The 16,356-nt window shown below is 47.6% G+C and overlaps 4 protein-coding genes across 4 annotated transcripts; 2 read left to right on the plus strand and 2 right to left on the minus strand.

Annotated features, from left to right (window-relative positions):
• Positions 1–3,748: 3,748 nt before the first annotated feature.
• On the plus strand, positions 3,749–5,628 carry N7487_002797 (GMC family oxidoreductase; the record flags this gene model as incomplete). Its single annotated transcript, XM_056870544.1, has 3 exons — positions 3,749–3,827; positions 3,890–4,613; positions 4,665–5,628. 3 exons carry the CDS (start codon positions 3,749–3,751, stop codon positions 5,626–5,628), a joined length of 1,767 nt encoding a protein of 588 aa, XP_056735328.1.
• Positions 5,629–5,660: 32 nt separating this feature from the next.
• N7487_002798 (Zn(II)2Cys6 transcription factor) lies at positions 5,661–7,548 on the minus strand (the record flags this gene model as incomplete). Its single annotated transcript, XM_056870545.1, has 3 exons — positions 5,661–6,572; positions 6,626–6,769; positions 6,823–7,548. 3 exons carry the CDS (start codon positions 7,546–7,548, stop codon positions 5,661–5,663), a joined length of 1,782 nt encoding a protein of 593 aa, XP_056735329.1.
• Positions 7,549–8,523: 975 nt separating this feature from the next.
• Positions 8,524–10,834, plus strand: N7487_002799 (carboxylesterase/lipase family protein; the record flags this gene model as incomplete). Its single annotated transcript, XM_056870546.1, has 6 exons — positions 8,524–8,530; positions 8,714–9,017; positions 9,104–9,395; positions 9,468–9,659; positions 9,731–9,926; positions 9,984–10,834. The coding sequence occupies 6 exons, from the start codon at positions 8,524–8,526 to the stop codon at positions 10,832–10,834; spliced, it is 1,842 nt and encodes a 613-aa protein (XP_056735330.1).
• A 693-nt stretch (positions 10,835–11,527) lies between these two features.
• N7487_002800 (uncharacterized protein) lies at positions 11,528–13,680 on the minus strand (the record flags this gene model as incomplete). Its single annotated transcript, XM_056870547.1, has 9 exons — positions 11,528–11,669; positions 11,744–12,083; positions 12,146–12,403; positions 12,475–12,795; positions 12,848–13,089; positions 13,146–13,248; positions 13,298–13,345; positions 13,417–13,486; positions 13,549–13,680. 9 exons carry the CDS (start codon positions 13,678–13,680, stop codon positions 11,528–11,530), a joined length of 1,656 nt encoding a protein of 551 aa, XP_056735331.1.
• Between the last annotated feature and the right edge of the window lie 2,676 nt (positions 13,681–16,356).

Consider the following 16,356-nt stretch of genomic DNA (forward strand, 5'->3'; position numbering starts at 1 on the left):
CATTCATTCAACCCTCTCCCGTCCCATGTTGTATTGTTTGTCAGCTCCTTGAGGGCTTTCTGGGTGACGGATGGGCTGGATAATTCTATAAGCTTGAGGTTAGCTTTGGAGGTTAATTGGTCGCCGGGAAGAGATCTTAGGGGCAAGAAAGAGACACAGACCATCTCGGAATCATTGCCAGGCCGATGGCCCTTTCGCCTCTAGCAACCTTTTCGGCTTTTTCGGCTCCTTCGGTGGTATGTGGGTGGTCGTCTCCAAGAGAGCGGACCCCAATCCGATGGGGCTGCAAATGATGATGCTCTTAGGAAATGTAGGAAGGGTTGAAGAATGAAGAAGGAAGTTTACGGCCTGATGTTCTTTTATATCGCTCTTGCCTGGATTACGCGCGTTTCGCCTAGACTGCGCGCGTTCCGCCTGGACTATGCAGGGACATAGGGGTCATAGTTACATTCGGTTTTAATGCATACAATGGTGCTTTAATGCCTTAATTTAGTGCGGCAGAAAAGTGAAGATACCTGAAGTACAATTACAAAGGCCCGCGGGTGCCTGAACATCCGCTTTAGGCAGTATTTAACCCAATGAATATGAAGCTATATCTGCCATACAAATCCATACATCGTATGGTTTTTAGGCGGTTTGAACCTGAATTCAGTGATAAATAGTGTTCCGCAAAGCTCATAGATGGGCCCGAACCCCGGACTCAAAGCCCAACCAGCAGTAGGCTATTGGCCCACAGCCCATTCGTGGGGGCCTATAAGGCCCCTATCAAAGCCCATTAAGGGGGGTTTATTTAGCATCTTGTAATCGCTATATTCTGGCCCTTTTACTAGTCGCATAAACTCAAATTTAGTATTAATAACAAAAGAAGCTATATAAGTATATATTTTAAATTCAAATAAAATCCAATTAGGATAGGTCGAGATACTACGAAAAAAGAAAAAGAATGTTTTAAAACTCAATAACTATATAACTATATAGGATCTAGACGGGAGTACTACTACCTTCTAGGTGAACTTCTGTAATTTATAAATTATCTAAATAACGTGTTTTCTCGCGATTTTAAACACCACGTAGAGATATAACTAGTAACGGACTCTAAACCATTTAAACTAATAAAATATTACTTTTAGTATAAGGCTTAGAAACGGGGTTAAAACAAAGGGTAATTTTAAAATCCCTAAAATGGGGGTTCAACTTCCCAATTCTCAGCATATTTGTACTGTTTGAGGCCCAGTTGGGGGCCTATTCACCCGCAGTGGGCTTTTCCTTAGGTCCATCGCCCACCGATGGGCCCGAAGTAGGACCCAAGCCCAGCCCATTTGTGGAGCTCTAGTGATAACCCTGCAAAGCTCGACAATCGCCTTGTCACTTTACTCTACCAATCTTAATAGATTTGTATTTTATTATATTAACTAGATAATTAGTAGTTTATCTAACATGGTACGTTTTTATACTTGAAAAGCAGGCTTTGTAGAGTGTCAATATTGATGGACTGAGGTGGTAACCTTAGCCCTAACTAGAGAGCCCTGGAGCCCTGGAGAAGTTGACGAGTTACGTATAGTCCGGCGTACTAGTTATTCCGTGCCGAAAGCTTTACAGTACACTATATTCTGAGATCTGAAAGCGATCAAGATTAATGCCAACACCCTCGCCGTGGAATCACTATCTACCGTTGACTAGTCACAGATTGACCCCGAAGGCTTTTATATCCATAAAAGTATGCTCATGGATAGCGAAACTTCTGTATCGGGAAGAATGCAAATCTATTTACAACATACGATCACATCTGCTAGGTACGTACAACAGCGCCTCAGCCGCCAGAGATATGCCGGCGATCGGATCCTTTCCGCGGGGGACCAATCAGGACTCTTCGTATTATCGAACGCCCCTGGGCCCTCGATGGCCTGCTCGTACGCTTTTAAGCTTTACCGGGATTGGCTGGTTTTGATAGGCCCAGCCCATTATCTTATCGTTATTATGTACTACCTCCAGTGCGTTCCAGCGGAGATCTCCGACAGCCTTGTATACTTCCCAAGGTTATGTTCCACATTAATATAACCACTGATTTTAATCAAGGGGCCCCCAGCCTTGTGGAGAGCTCCGATGGGATTCCATTGATAAATCATAGATATGATAACGGGCTAATATAGTGGGTTTCATATAACTCAATCGGTCAATGTCTGTCTGGTGGTATGGATATGCCTCTGTCTCGCATCTTTTGCGTCCCTTGCTTGGGAAATCCCCATACTATTGACCCACTAATATGTCTCTTTCACCTCGAGCCGCCCTTTATGACCTCGGTCCAAGGCTCCTGAGAGATATTTGGACGCTCACTGCCATCGCCATTGTCATAGTCTCTTTGAGGGTGGCAGCAAAAATAAAGATTCGGAAATTTGGCTGGGATGACATTCTCATGGTTTCAGCATTGGTTAGCCCGTTCACGTCATGTCTCGGGTTTTATAATAATTTAAAGTGTCAAAACTGACCTCTTATCTGACACTTAGTGTCTTGCTATAGTAGGATCAGCTCTGATTACCGTGGGCATCAACTATGGGTTCGGTCGCCATGTTTGGGACCTTGATACAACTACGGTCGTTCCCAAAGTTGTTATGTTCGACTACCTAACACAGACGTTCGGCATTGCTGGCGGTACTTTGGGTCGCATCTCCTTCATTGTCTTCGTCATCGGTTTACTGGGCACCAAAAGATCACATAGAGTGATATTATGGATCATAGTGGGGTTACAAATCTTGACTAATTCGATATTGATCATTATTCTATTTGTTCAATGCCCGGGACATGCATCTGCTATCTGGAATCAGGATGGAAAAGATAAATGCTGGGATGTTCGTATCCAAGCATACTACGGGTACTATCAAGGATGTATGAGTTTCTATTTATTGCCCTGACCTATATATGATTGAGACTAATTATTGGACTATGAACAGCATTTAACTCAGCGACAGACCTTTATTTGGCAGTTTTTTCAACATATATATTCTGGAATTTGAATTTGAAGTTGAGGGTCAAGCTGGGCTTGGTCGTACTCCTTGGATTGGGCATTTTGTGAGTGATGAGTTCTCGGAACCTATTTTAAGATGTATCCAGCTAACACAGTTATCACGAATTTAGTGCCATGGCAGCCTCCGTTATGAAAGCAGTCCAAACCCAAGTCCTCGCACGCGCAGACGATGATCCAACTGTTGCAACCGTCAACTACGACCGCTGGCTATACATCGAAGCCTACTTGGTCATTATAACAGCATCAATACCTTGCATTAGATCGTTATTACGATCTGTTCGAGGACGAACAATTGAAACTGGGCGGAGCGCATACGAGTTGAGTTCGCCATACGCTAGAAACTCGATACCCACATCTAGATCCCGGAGATTAACACCGACAATAACCGGAAAGTCGATGATACATATCTCTGATAATTCTAGCGCGGATGATATTTTGGAATGGAATAATAATGAGATTGATGGAGTACACGAGATGACGGAGTCGAAAAAGTCGATACATGTGTGTGTATAGAATTCTATAGACATTGAGCTTGATAAAAGATACTCCAATTCCAAATGTAGTTGTTAATTAGTATGGCTTCAAAAGTGAGATGATCGAAAGTGGGCAGGCAGTAATCTCGGGGATACGAGGTTGGCATCACCGCTCTCAACCCAACCTGCACGTAAGCACCTCGCGGCCTAAACAAACTCCAAAATTGCAGCCGAGAAGTGGATAGAAGGCATAATGTGGCCCTTTTCAACATATCCAGAGAAGACAGCGGGTGATGTAGCCGGAAAGACGTTCGACTACATCATCGTCGGTGGTGCGTGTCACTTCCCTCGACCAAAAGCCATCAAATCGACTAACCCCAAAACAATTCCCCAGGCGGTACGGCAGGATGTCTAATCACGAACCGCCTTTCCACTTCTCCAAACGCTTCAGTCCTAGTCTTGGACAAGGGTCGCGTCAAGGCCGGGGTTCTCTCGCGGATCCCGCTACTCGGCATTCTGCAGAGCGGGGTCGTCCGCTACCACGCCGAACCCAACGCGCACTTGCGCGGGCGACATGTGCAACTTCTTGCCGGCGAAATGCTGGGTGGTACCAGTCGCGCTCACTCCATGGTATGGAGTCCTGGCGGCCAGCCCGAGTTTGACGGCTGGGCGCGTGAGCTTGGGCTGGATGAGTGGAGCTGGGAGAAGGTAGCACCGGCGTTTGCACGGGTGGAGAAGGAAATTCCGCGTAAAGGAGCGGGTGATTTAGGACTCATGCCGTATATAGATGCAGCGATGGAAAGAGTAGGACTGGATGATGGAGGGGGAAAGCGAGGCACTCAGCGATATACCCGCAGCGAGGTCTCGGTTGATGCAAATGGGAACAGGGTGTCTGCTTTGACGGCGTGGCTGGATGCCTCGGTTGTGAATGAGAGGAAGGGGCGACTGACGGTGTGTACAGGCGTGACAGCGACGAAACTTGAGTTTGAGGATGACGGGACGATGGTTACAGGCGTATGGATTAAGTCTGAAGGGGGTGCGGACATTTTGGTCAAGGCGCAACAGGAGGTGATTATCTGTAGCGGCGTTTTCGGTACGCCGCAGCTGCTAATGCAAAGGTTGGTTGTGATTTCCAGATAACCTCGCTTTGCGATGCTAACAGCTAACAGTGGCGTTGGCCCCAAGGACCATCTGTCCGCTCATAAAATTCCAGTGGTGCATGATCTCCCCGCAGTGGGTGCGAATTTGACCACCCACATCCTTGTACCAGTCATGTCAGAGCTCCCACTCAAGCACACACTGCATATCATTCAGACAGCGGCTATCTTATGGCACTTTTTGCTGTGGCTCTTCTCCGGCACTGGAGTCCTTGCCTCTAACGGTCAATGGGGCGCCGCATTTCTACACTCGGATACACTCAACGAGGCAACAATGACAGTCGTACCTCCTGAAGACAACGAGAAGAAAGTGACCGATCTTGAAATCCTGATTGCCCCTCTTAGCACGCTTATCGAGTACGGTGTCCCCGGAGTGCCCTGCGTGACGTGGTACGCGGCTCTTGTGCAGCCCCACACCACAGGCAGCGTTGAGCTGTCGTCTGGCCCTGATGCGAAATCGCCCCTGAAAATCACACTCCCGTTGCTAACAGACGCCCGCGATAGCGCCCGGTTGCGTAAGGCGGTACGGTTCGCAATGCGGTTGGCAGATGAGTTTGCGGGGCCGGATGTCGGGTATCCACACCCGGCGCCGTTGACTATGGCTCCCGGGATGGGCTTAGAGTATTTGGACGGTCTTATGGACAAGAAAAAGAGCAAGAGCGAGAAGAGAAAGCTTACAAGGGCGTTGCCACTACAGAAGGACGCTTGGAAAACTGTCACTGATACGGACATTGATGAGTATATAAAGAGGTTGGTAACAGGGAGCTATGATCCCGCTGGCACGTGTCGGATGAGTCTTAGAAAGGAAGAGGGTGTAGTAGATCAGAGCCTGAAGGTTTATGGAGTGCGCAACTTGCGAATTGCAGATGCGAGTGTGCTTCCTCGGTGTGGGGGTGCTTCGATCTCGGCGTCCATTTATATGATTGGGGAGCGGTGCGCTGAATTTATCATGGGAGAGGATGAGTTTCCTTCCTAGATATGCTGGAAGATTATATTTACTATAATTTGTCACGTCGAGGATGCCTGAAGCTCTCGATACTCCTTCAAGGCAGGAAGACTATAATATGGTACATGGAAGACGGAAAATGGAAGCACTTCCGAAACTCCAGCCGCCATTTCAGCGGCATCGCCGTGTATTTCCGCAGAATGGAACATTCCCGGGTCCACAATGAGAAGATCCATCTCTGCCAGCGCTTGCGCTAGGCCCCATGTATTCCCTATCGTATGAAGACACTGTATCACCCATCGACGCTGTGGATGAGTTGGCCCCTCGACGATGCCGGCAATAAATAGGGGCCATAGCATCATGAGACCGCCCAGGTAGCTCTCTGGTGGAAGTATAGCCGATTCTGGAAGCACTTCCGAGTTACAGGCACCCAGATGAAATGGAGTACTGCGACAAATGTCGGCGCCGAGTCGACGGATGGTTGAGCGCAGAGACTTGCTGTATAAGCGCAAATCATCGGACAAAGATGTAGGCGAGCTGCTGGATAGCTTGTGGACTTGTGATAATATAAGCTCACTGACAAAAATGCGCGCGCAACGGTAGTGGTTCCAGCAATTGGCTGCCCATATCCCTGGATAGATGTGGTACTCATTGTTGTAGGGTCGAATTCCGTGACAGCGGCGTTCGAAAGAACGGTCTAGCGGCATGAGTGTATGACTACTGTATGTAAAATCTGGTGGTAGCGCAGCCAACCAGGCGAGAAGGTCTGCTTCGATGGCACAGGCTGCACTAAGGATCTCTTGGGGATCGGTCAATGTTTGCGTGTGAATATTTGCCCGTAGATTCGAAAGATGGCCGATGATTAAGATAATTTTAGTACCAACGGCATTTTTTATCTGAGGAATCATGTCGAGCTTTGTAAATTCCAGTAGAGAGCTGGGCACAAGCACATCGCGCTGGAGACAACTGATGATCTATGAACGGATTAGTCTTTCCTTCATAGCTCTAACGATTGTCTCTAACGCACGATCTGATACCGTAGATGTATGAAAAGCCGGATGCCTACTTCGCTTTGCAATTGTGTAGCTCCCCGGTGCTTTAGTAGAGCTGCCGCCCCACAAATATGGTTCGTCCACCCCTCGATGCCCTGCGGAGCCCTTGATACCACAATCTGCGGATGTTGGCATTTGCCTTTTTCCCCTTGGGTTGGAGGGAAGTACTCACTTCATACAGAGCTAGAAGAACAACTGCGCCAAGTGTCTGGTTTGTCTTAGCTTCGTCGGCATCGGCAAGCGCCTGATTCACTAGCTTGAGAGCATATCCATATTCCTGATGCGCAATGTGGCTGAGTGACGCGGCACGTCGAACACGCGAAAGCATGGCGCTGGCAACCGCCACGATGCTGGATTGTATAGCTCGCTGGCCTAATGAGCCACCGGACTCCATGAGAAAATCGGTTAACATGTCTGTTATCAGGACATTTCCGGGAATGGCGTGCGACTGGAGGAAGAAGCAAATAGCCTCCTGCTTCGAAATTCCCGTGTTGGGGTGTGTCTTCACCGGACTTTGCCTGGCCTGGCGCTTCCAAGATCCATGGCCAAGATCGGGACCGAAATCATACGCTAGGTCGTCCAAGCCCCCGGATGAGTTTGTGGCGACAGATGATGCAGAACTTCGTCCTAGGTAGGCAGAACGAGGCGAACGGGACGGCATTCGGTGCCTGAAAGAAGATGACGGGGTGGAAGCCGTAGAAGAAGACTGAGAGGAACGCGCTTTGCGCAGAACGGATTCGGTCTCATCGCGGAACATCAGCGACAACTCATCGCGATACCCAGGACATTCTCGGTTCTTTCGAATGCATTCCCCGCAGGCCGGTCGGGCCTGGTCGCATTTGATCTTGCGTAAGCGACAGATTCCGCAACCTTTGCTAGGTTTTCCATCATTTACCATAGTGCAAATGCTTTTAATTGGATTAGTAGGGTTAGTAAAGTATCAATGGTTTTGAGGCTGGAGTGATCAGTGTTGAAAAATTTCAAGGATGTCGATTGGGGTGAAGTCTTAGCCCCACGACATTGGGCTGAGATTAAGGATCTAACCCGCATGGATCAAAGATCTGCATAAGTAAGTCCATGGGTGTCCACAGACAGACGTAAACAGACAGCTGGCACTCAAAAAGCTTGGACTCTATCCATCAAAGCTTAGATTTTGGCCTTGTGATCCACATTCACTTCCGTTGGCCATGCCCCTGGGGCTCATGGGGATGCTACCTCATACCGGAGAATTTGTGGCTGAACAGTTGGAATAGGCTAAGCAGTCCGGGAATAATGTATCCAGATACATGGAATACTCGACCTCTTAATATCACCAAACTCGTCCGGGGGGGCTAAACTGCTAAATGGAGGTTGTGTGGAGCTAAACCCAAAAGGGATAGCGATGCGAGGACCAATCAGCTGTGGAAAACTTACATCCAACTTCCCAGGTTGCATATATCAGCCTCAACATTTTGTTTTCGAGTGAGACACTGGGGTAAATGAGATGATCGTCATTTTTCTACAATTGGCAGTCGACGCGTGGGAAGGTGCTCAATGGACAAATCTACTAAGTCAAAATACCTCAATATCTCGAGACATTTACTGGTAATTAAGAGAAGCACTGGCCCCAAGACTCCCCCGATATAGCTAATTGATGGATCATTTGGGAGAGTTCCATTGTCATTCACACCGTAATATGGATATATTTGGCCCCCGATGGGCCTTGAATCTTATTTAAAGGGACGAGCTGAATACTAACTTTCATTGGGCATACCTAGGTAACCACGTTTGGAGGCTAAATCTAGGGACTCGTTAGGTGTTGCAAAGTTTTGGGGGCCAGTTCAATACTCGCATGTAACAACCAAACTTCTCAAGGCTGATTGGCTCTCGCAATATGCGCTGTAAGTGAATTAGCGTGGTACCTGAAAGTGTGCATTTCGTCGGGATGAAATAAGAAGATATTATCCAAAATAAATGAAGCCTGAACTAGTATAAGAAGGCTGTGATCTCTTGCAGTAAGATTTTGCTTTTCATCTCCATCTAATATTCCATTAATCGTCCCCTGTGCAATCTCAATCATGAAGCTGGCTTTGACTGCTCTTCTGCCAGCCTTTGCGGCTGCAATACCTTCCCCCCTTCTGTCACAATTGATGCTGGCGCAGTCCAAGGAGGAAGATGCGAAAATGGAAAAAATGCTGTCTTCTACAAGGCAATTCCCTTTGCTGAGCCTCCTGTTAATGAACTGCGCTTCGAGCCCCCCAAAGCATACAAGAAGCAATACTCCCAGGGTAAACTGGATGCAACAACTTCGGCCCCAACCTGCATTCAATTCTCAGATGACTTCACCGAACAAAAATTGAACACATCTGCACTTTCATCTGAAGACTGGTAAGTCAACTCATTGGGTCTCGGACCTCTCAATTATCTCATTATTTGTGAAGACGGAAGATCATACTAATACACCAATGTTGCAGCCTTTACTTGGATATTTGGGCACCGTCTAATGCTACTAAAGACTCAAAGCTTCCAGTCAAGGTCTGGGTCTACGGTGGCTCGGAAACAGAGGGCTCCATCTCGGACCCCTTGTACGATGGCTGTAACACGGCAGAGGCAGGCTCGATTCTCGTCTCAGTAAACTACAGACTTGGTCCCCTTGGATTCATGGCCCTTGAAACTGCCGGAATTTACGGTAACCAGGGAATTCAGGACTTGATTCTGGGGTTAGAGTGGGTTCGCGACAACATCGCGGCCTTTGGTGGAGACCCGGTATGACCAAATCTGCATTAAGCTACAATCAAAAGGCGAGAAAGGGAAGCTGATATGTGTGCTCTACTCCAGAAAAAGGTGCTTCTCTTCGGCCAATCAGCAGGTGCTGAGAATGTATACATCATTGGTTCTCTTCCCCAGGCGCCTTCTCTGATCAACGGTGTCATCGCGGAATCGGGTGGTGGTAGGAGTGTGTCCTCAAACTCGACTCAGCAAGAAATGGGCGCATCATTTGCTCGAACTCTCAAATGCAGCTCTAGTGATGTGAGTGGCGAGACTTTCATTTGCGATTTAGGTAGAGGACACTGACATTTTCACAGAAATCCTGTCTTCAGTCTAAGACAATTTCTGACTTTTATGCCGCATACCCAGCCGATGCTTTCTTGACTCAGGGAATCGGATACTACGGTGATGGATCTCTCAGTATCCTTAGTAAGGGAACTCATAATTTCTACCCCTATGTGGACGGCAATGTCATCGCCGAAGACCCCTACGATCGCGGAGTACAAGTGCCAACTGTATTTGGATCCAGTATGTGCATGATTATATGTTTTCTGGGTGAAATCTTGCTGACCTACCAACCTTCAGATTCGAATGAAGCTATTGTTTATACTTTACAATGGGCCAGTAAATCCAACCAAATTCCGACGACATCAATATACAAAGATTTTCTTCGCCACAACTTCGGCAATGCCGCCTCGCTTGTTGGAAAGGCCTACTTGCCATCTCTATTCGAATCGGAGGCTAAGGCTATCTTTACAGCTTCGAGTCAATTTGCTCAGATTGGCTACAACACGACCGCACTCGAAGTACTTTTGGCAATGACGCAGGTCATAACCGATTCTACCTATAGGTGTCCGGCATGGTACGGTGCAGCGCAGGCCAGTCGCAAAGGCATTCCCACTTGGACGTATGAATTTTCCCACAGTCCAACGTGCGCTTGGCTATACACAATAGATGCTACCGATGTTGGCTTTTTCGGCGGCGCTCACACAGCTGAAATTCCCTTTGTCTTTGGAAATCTGGACAATTCATATCTCCCCAATGGAACTTGCAATTCCACATCCGATGAATGGCATCTCGGAAGCCAGATGATGGATTTATGGACTGCAATGGCAGAAAATGGTGAGCCATCAACAAAGGGGATTGAGTGGCCGCGATTCCAGACCCAAGGGAAGAACCTGTCGACTCCAGGCTTGATTTTTGAGAACTCTACTGTGTCTGGTACCATTGATTACACCGGATGCGATCTGTGGATTCAAGTCAATGCGATGCTGTCAGCAAGCAATACTACAGCCTCGGGAACACCGACAACGGTATCTGGTGGCTCGACGTCTTCGCCATCTTCCACTCAATTTAATGGCGCGACGACCCTTCTGTCTAAAACCGAGGGATACCTTGCTTTGAGTGTGCTGCTCATGGGACTGGCTGCACTTTGATGGTAGTTTAGCGTTCAAGACATTGGGAATTTGGCTATTCTAGCAATCTACCCTTGTTTGAATGATCTGCCTACATACATATATGTACAACTTAGTATGCTTGCCTTCATTAGATGTGAATATGGTGGTTTTGTGTTTCCTCTTCATTTTTCCAGTCATACTTGTCCAATTGCTACGATTGAGCCCCCTAGAAGGGTCTTAGCCCAAACTTTCTATCGTATACAAAATTATTAATCTGTTCACGCCCACTATCTCCTCATAGTAGTGTTCATGGCTCCCTTCATCAAGAAACCTTGGAAATTAGTTTTTGGAGTCGATCGGGGTCAGTGGTTACCCGTTCGGGCCGCTTCCAAGGTTCCAAGGTTAAGGCTAGTCCCCACACATCCATCGGCGCGCTCCGACACTTTGGGGGGTTTGGGAAGGGATATCAGGGCCTTATAACGAACACAGATTTCACCAAACTTAGTGCAAAAGTTGAACGTCGGACAGGTATCCATTCGTATCATATTATATTGCTCGCGAAACAGATTAAAATCCCATATTAGACAACTTTCCAAACCACCCTTTCTGCACGAGGCTGAAAGTGGATATTTATAAAACTAAGCCAACCTCGCAGAGCAACTCCTTTTCCACCGCAACACATCCAACCCACACATGCGATATACCAATAGACCTCGACGAACGAAGCTTTATTCAAGCATCGGCTTCGATCTTCTCGGTAACGGTACCATCCTCCTGAACAACGATCTTGTCCACATTTAGGGAGGCCTTGACGGGGTTGGGCTGCTGGTAAACCCACTCCAACTGTTCCAGAGTTCGGCCCTGGGATTCGACACTGTAATAGCAGGGGTTAGCACGAAAGGGATTTGAAATGTGGGAGGAGTGTAAACGGAATCGTAATAAGCTTACCAGAAGAAGTACCAGAAGACGGACTCGACAACGTCCCAGCCGACAAAGATCCAGAAGTAGTTGGTAGAAATGTTCGCGAGACCAATGGGCGTAGCAAACTGGCTGATGAAACTAATGCTGCTGACCATGAAGCCGGACAGAGCCAAGCCCTTGGAACGAGTGGTTGTCTCCAGAGCTTCGGCCGGAATGACACCCTGGAGGGGAGTGTAGGTGAACGAGAAGACCACGTTGAAAAGGTAGTAGAAAGCAAGAGCAGCCTTGCCCTTGGTCTTGCCGATTAAACCAGTATTGGCGACTTCCTGCAGGATACCGGCATTGATACCCAGGGCGACAGCGCATGCTATATATTGGTTAGCCGGGCTGACTTTGAAGAAACTGGGGGGAACAATAGATGAGACATACCAAAAGTACCGAAAATAAGAACAGGGCGACGACGCATCCTGTCGGTGAAGTACACGGCGGTCAATGCACCCACAGCTGAGATAATAGAGTTGACGAGGTTAAGCAGCAATTGGGTTGAGCTGGACTCGTATCCAATAGCCTTGAAAATAGTGGCGTTGAAGTAGCCAAGACCGTTGCCAGACCACTGTCCAAAGACGGAAATCATGATGACCTGTGCGAAACGCCAGCGTCCACTCTTTGTCAAGATGAATGGTCGGTCTAGTGAGTTAGAAACGTTGGTCAGTTGCTATTGCGACAAATAGTGATTATATCAGCATTGCAAAACTTACAATCCCACCATCTCTTGTCAATGCCATCAATTCGAATACCTTCCTTCATTTCCTCAATCTCAAGACGGACCAATCGAGCGTTGGGGTCACCATTTCCGTGATACTTGACCAGGAATGCCTCTGCCTCTTCGTTCCGGCCGTTGGCGATGAGCCAACGAGGTGACTCGGGGATGAACCAAACGGATATAATGACAATAATACAGGCAAAGCACTGGCAGATAAAAGGAATGCGCCACTGATAGTTGTTACCAATGAAGTTGGTACCGTATGTGATAGCGGCAGCAGGGATGGAACCACCGAACCAACCGCAGTTGTAGAAGCCTGTTTTAAGGTTAGAACCGTATGTTATTTTAAGAAGGATCAAGATACTCACCAACGGCTCGACCACGCCAGTGAGGTGGAGAAATTTCAACAGCATAGGCAGGAGCGGAGACGACCATGATTTGAATACCGACACCTAGGACGAATCGACCGACAACGAATTGGGGCAGTGTCATAGCACTGGTGATAATGACAGCTCCAATGATGATCACCCATCCACCAATAAACATGCACTTGCGACGACCAAGCCTGTCGGAAATGATAGCGCTGATGGGAGTGCAGACAATAGAGCCACTGGGAACAATTCATATCAGTTGCCATAATATGTGTAGAACAGAGAGAAAGCATACACTGTGTAGAGCGACGTAACAACGGAGACCTTGGGGCCATCCATTCCGGTCTTGAAGACATTTTGATAATGATCCATGGCGAGGATAGATCCCATCAGAGATCCTATATTCGGTTAGTCGATGCCATTTTCTAGTGTCGATTGAATACTAACCATCATAACCGTTGGCACAGGCACAGCAGAATGCGACAAAGATACAGACTGTAATGGTCGCACCAGACGTTAGTGTCTGGGGAAATATTTGCTGCATTAGTCCAAAGGTTGTAACTTACAGTACAAGTGCATGGATTCCTTGCTCCATCTTTCGATCTTGGTCTCTTCAATAGCAGCGAAAAGATCGGCCTATATTGTTACCGAGAACTAGGTCAGTATTTCGCCCGTACACGAAGATTTTCGAAACTGACATTCTGGACCTCCTTGGTCTTTGCGCCCTGGCGCTTGGTTGTCTCCCCATAGCCAGCGATAACTCGAGCAGGGTCTTCAATGCCAGAGGAGATGCCATACACCTCCTCGCCTGCCTTCTTGTCGTCCGACATGATATAATTCCGCGAGTATTGAAGCCGGCGATCTCGGTAGATGATCCGGTCGGTGATAGACGGGACTGGCGCGATGAATCGTGAATTTCATGAACAGCGGGGCAGCATGTGGTTCTTATACTGTTAGCAAGTCACATCACCTAGTAATTAAGGAAATGACTATAATCCTCTTTGGGAACGATTGGGTGGAGTCTCCGGTTCCCCAGACTCTCCATTATCTTGTGACCCCGGACCCCCTGTTGTCACCAGTAACAGACGCCTCCAGTTGGTGGCTTTTTCAAATAACTCCGCGTCCTGATTGGAATTGGACATTCCCCAATCATACCATTCTTCCCCCACCATAGTCGCTATATTTCGATTGCCATCTTGAAAAAAATTAGGGTCTGATGCCGGGATGATCGGGCCTGTATCCCGCTTAGCGAGACTGGTGAAACTTGTTCGAAGTGTCCAAGCTGTTGGGGCTAGCCCCTTTTCGAATGTACCTAGCTACTCTCAATGCACAAGGAGCGAAGGAGGGTCGCGAGCCTCAAATTCAAGGCCAAATATTTACTACAATAGTTCTAGACCCATGGTTAGGTACATATTCACATGGCCTTCGTAATATTGCTTAATTTACTCGACACGCCTCTTCATGTGAGTGGCGATGTGTTGATGTTTTATTTTGGGATTCTTCTATCTATCCAGCTTGACAACTTCACATGTTCTTGCCATCTACCAAAGTTGCGTGGCTCAAAAATTACCTTTCCAATGATGCCCTCAGTATGCCACATATCCAATTCCCTTGTCTCACGAGGGCGAAAAGTTAGAAACGTTGCACGGAGCTACTGTCAGCGCGGAGTCTTCTCCGTGCTGGATCCTTCACGGACTCCGGGGTGCTTCCCCCACAATCCACTAAACTGTTTACACTCGACTTAACTTCTTTTGCTAGCTGCTGCTCTAGCTTATTCCCTTAGATTATGGTTGAATGTGCCATTCCCTCGACCATTACACTTCATCAAATTTCGGCCCGAATCTCCCATCAGATGTTCACCGCAAATGCCACTGAATCTAAAGGGCTGACCGTGCGTTGCGTTAGGTTTGCATGAACAGAGATCAGATCGATCTAAACTCGCTTCACAGAGCGCCATTACGGCGGAGGTTGGGCCGAAGACGAGGAACCAAAATATCACAGCTCCGGGCCGAACTGAGAATTTCTGGAAGCGACACTTCCGGAACGGAGATGGCCACGGAGATGGACCATAAAAGCTCAAGAAGGGCGTAGGGTAATTTCAGCCACGCATAACTCCGTACGGAGGATGGACGCCTCAGCTAGTCATTTCTCGGAGTCACCCGTAATTGCTTGGCAGCGGCGCTGACTGAAATCATTAAAAAGGGGGTGTTTTCCGTCAGGAGGCTGGGGGATTTGTGTGAGACCGTCTGCCAACGATTTATTGGAAAAAGAAATATCCCAAATGTTTGAGTGCACATCAAATGATGCTGTGAGAAAGAGTCCGGGGTAGGGAAGGACATCCTGCGGGTGGATATCCTGGAGTTCTGGGGTCGGGTGTCCACACGGACGAAAGCAAGCTAGCGAGCAACCAGTCCCGACGAGCGTCGGGAATCAGCGGGCCTCGGCCCATTTTGTTCCAAATAGTCGGTCGACATGAGTGTAGGGTCTTGGCATACATGTTTTCTTACCGTCTTGTCGGGGTTGAGAGGCAAACTTCGGATAACAACACACATTTATGCGCTGGAATTGTTAATCCCTCGTTCGCTAGAATATATATTTCGAATACATGTTCTTTAGGCAAGAGAATGACTCTTCATACACTCACCAGACTAATATTTGGGGGAGATTGGGTCAATATGGGATGTCTTTAGGTACAGAATACGCAGTACCATATAGATGGCAGTATTGAACTTAGATCGGCGCTTGGAAGCTGTCGACATTGAACCCTTCGCAAACAATCAATATTATTCAGGTATATTCTGCTATAAGCTCTCAAATGTTTAACATGATTAGGTCCTAGCCATATACGGAATACTCCGTACGGAGCAGTCATAAAGTCAAGCCTCGCTGGGCATTGGCACCGCGCTATGGAAGTCTATGATGACGACCCCAAACCTTGGAGTACGTATACAGTCTACACGTCGACCCGAACAAATCTCTACCTAGGTACTTTGCTATTCTCACCAACCCTTAGTGATCAACAACATTGGATCCCTCCAATTGGTTTATCCCTCTTGCAAGTTTCGTTCATGTTATGGGCGAATTTAACAAACCAGTGACATATTCCCCTAGTCGAAGGGAGAACCTACTACCTCTGATACTTCAGAAACTACCAAGCTCCTCTACTCGCCAAGAATCCATGAAACACTGACTTCTCTTTTTTCTATTTCTGCGACTCTCTGGTAATTCTCCGAAACGATAACCTCTCCAGGGGAAATATCGTAGCGATGACGCAGAATTTTAGCAGAAACCATCCAGCAACACTATCTCGGATCATCCCTACTTGCAGAATGCATTTTGCGCCCGGCGATATCCTCCAAAAAACCACCGTTAACCATATACCTCTCGAGTTTTCCATGGCTGCGAAGTTGTTATACAATTCTGTTTACCGGAGCGCAAGATATGCGAAAATTACCGTAGCCATATTAGCACCCGTGGACCCGGAAAGACCTAGGGTGCTCTACTAG

Source organism: Penicillium crustosum (assembly GCF_028827405.1).
Source record: "Penicillium crustosum strain IBT 35664 chromosome Unknown utg000001l_segment0_segment0, whole genome shotgun sequence".
Classification (NCBI taxonomy): domain Eukaryota; kingdom Fungi; phylum Ascomycota; class Eurotiomycetes; order Eurotiales; family Aspergillaceae; genus Penicillium; species Penicillium crustosum.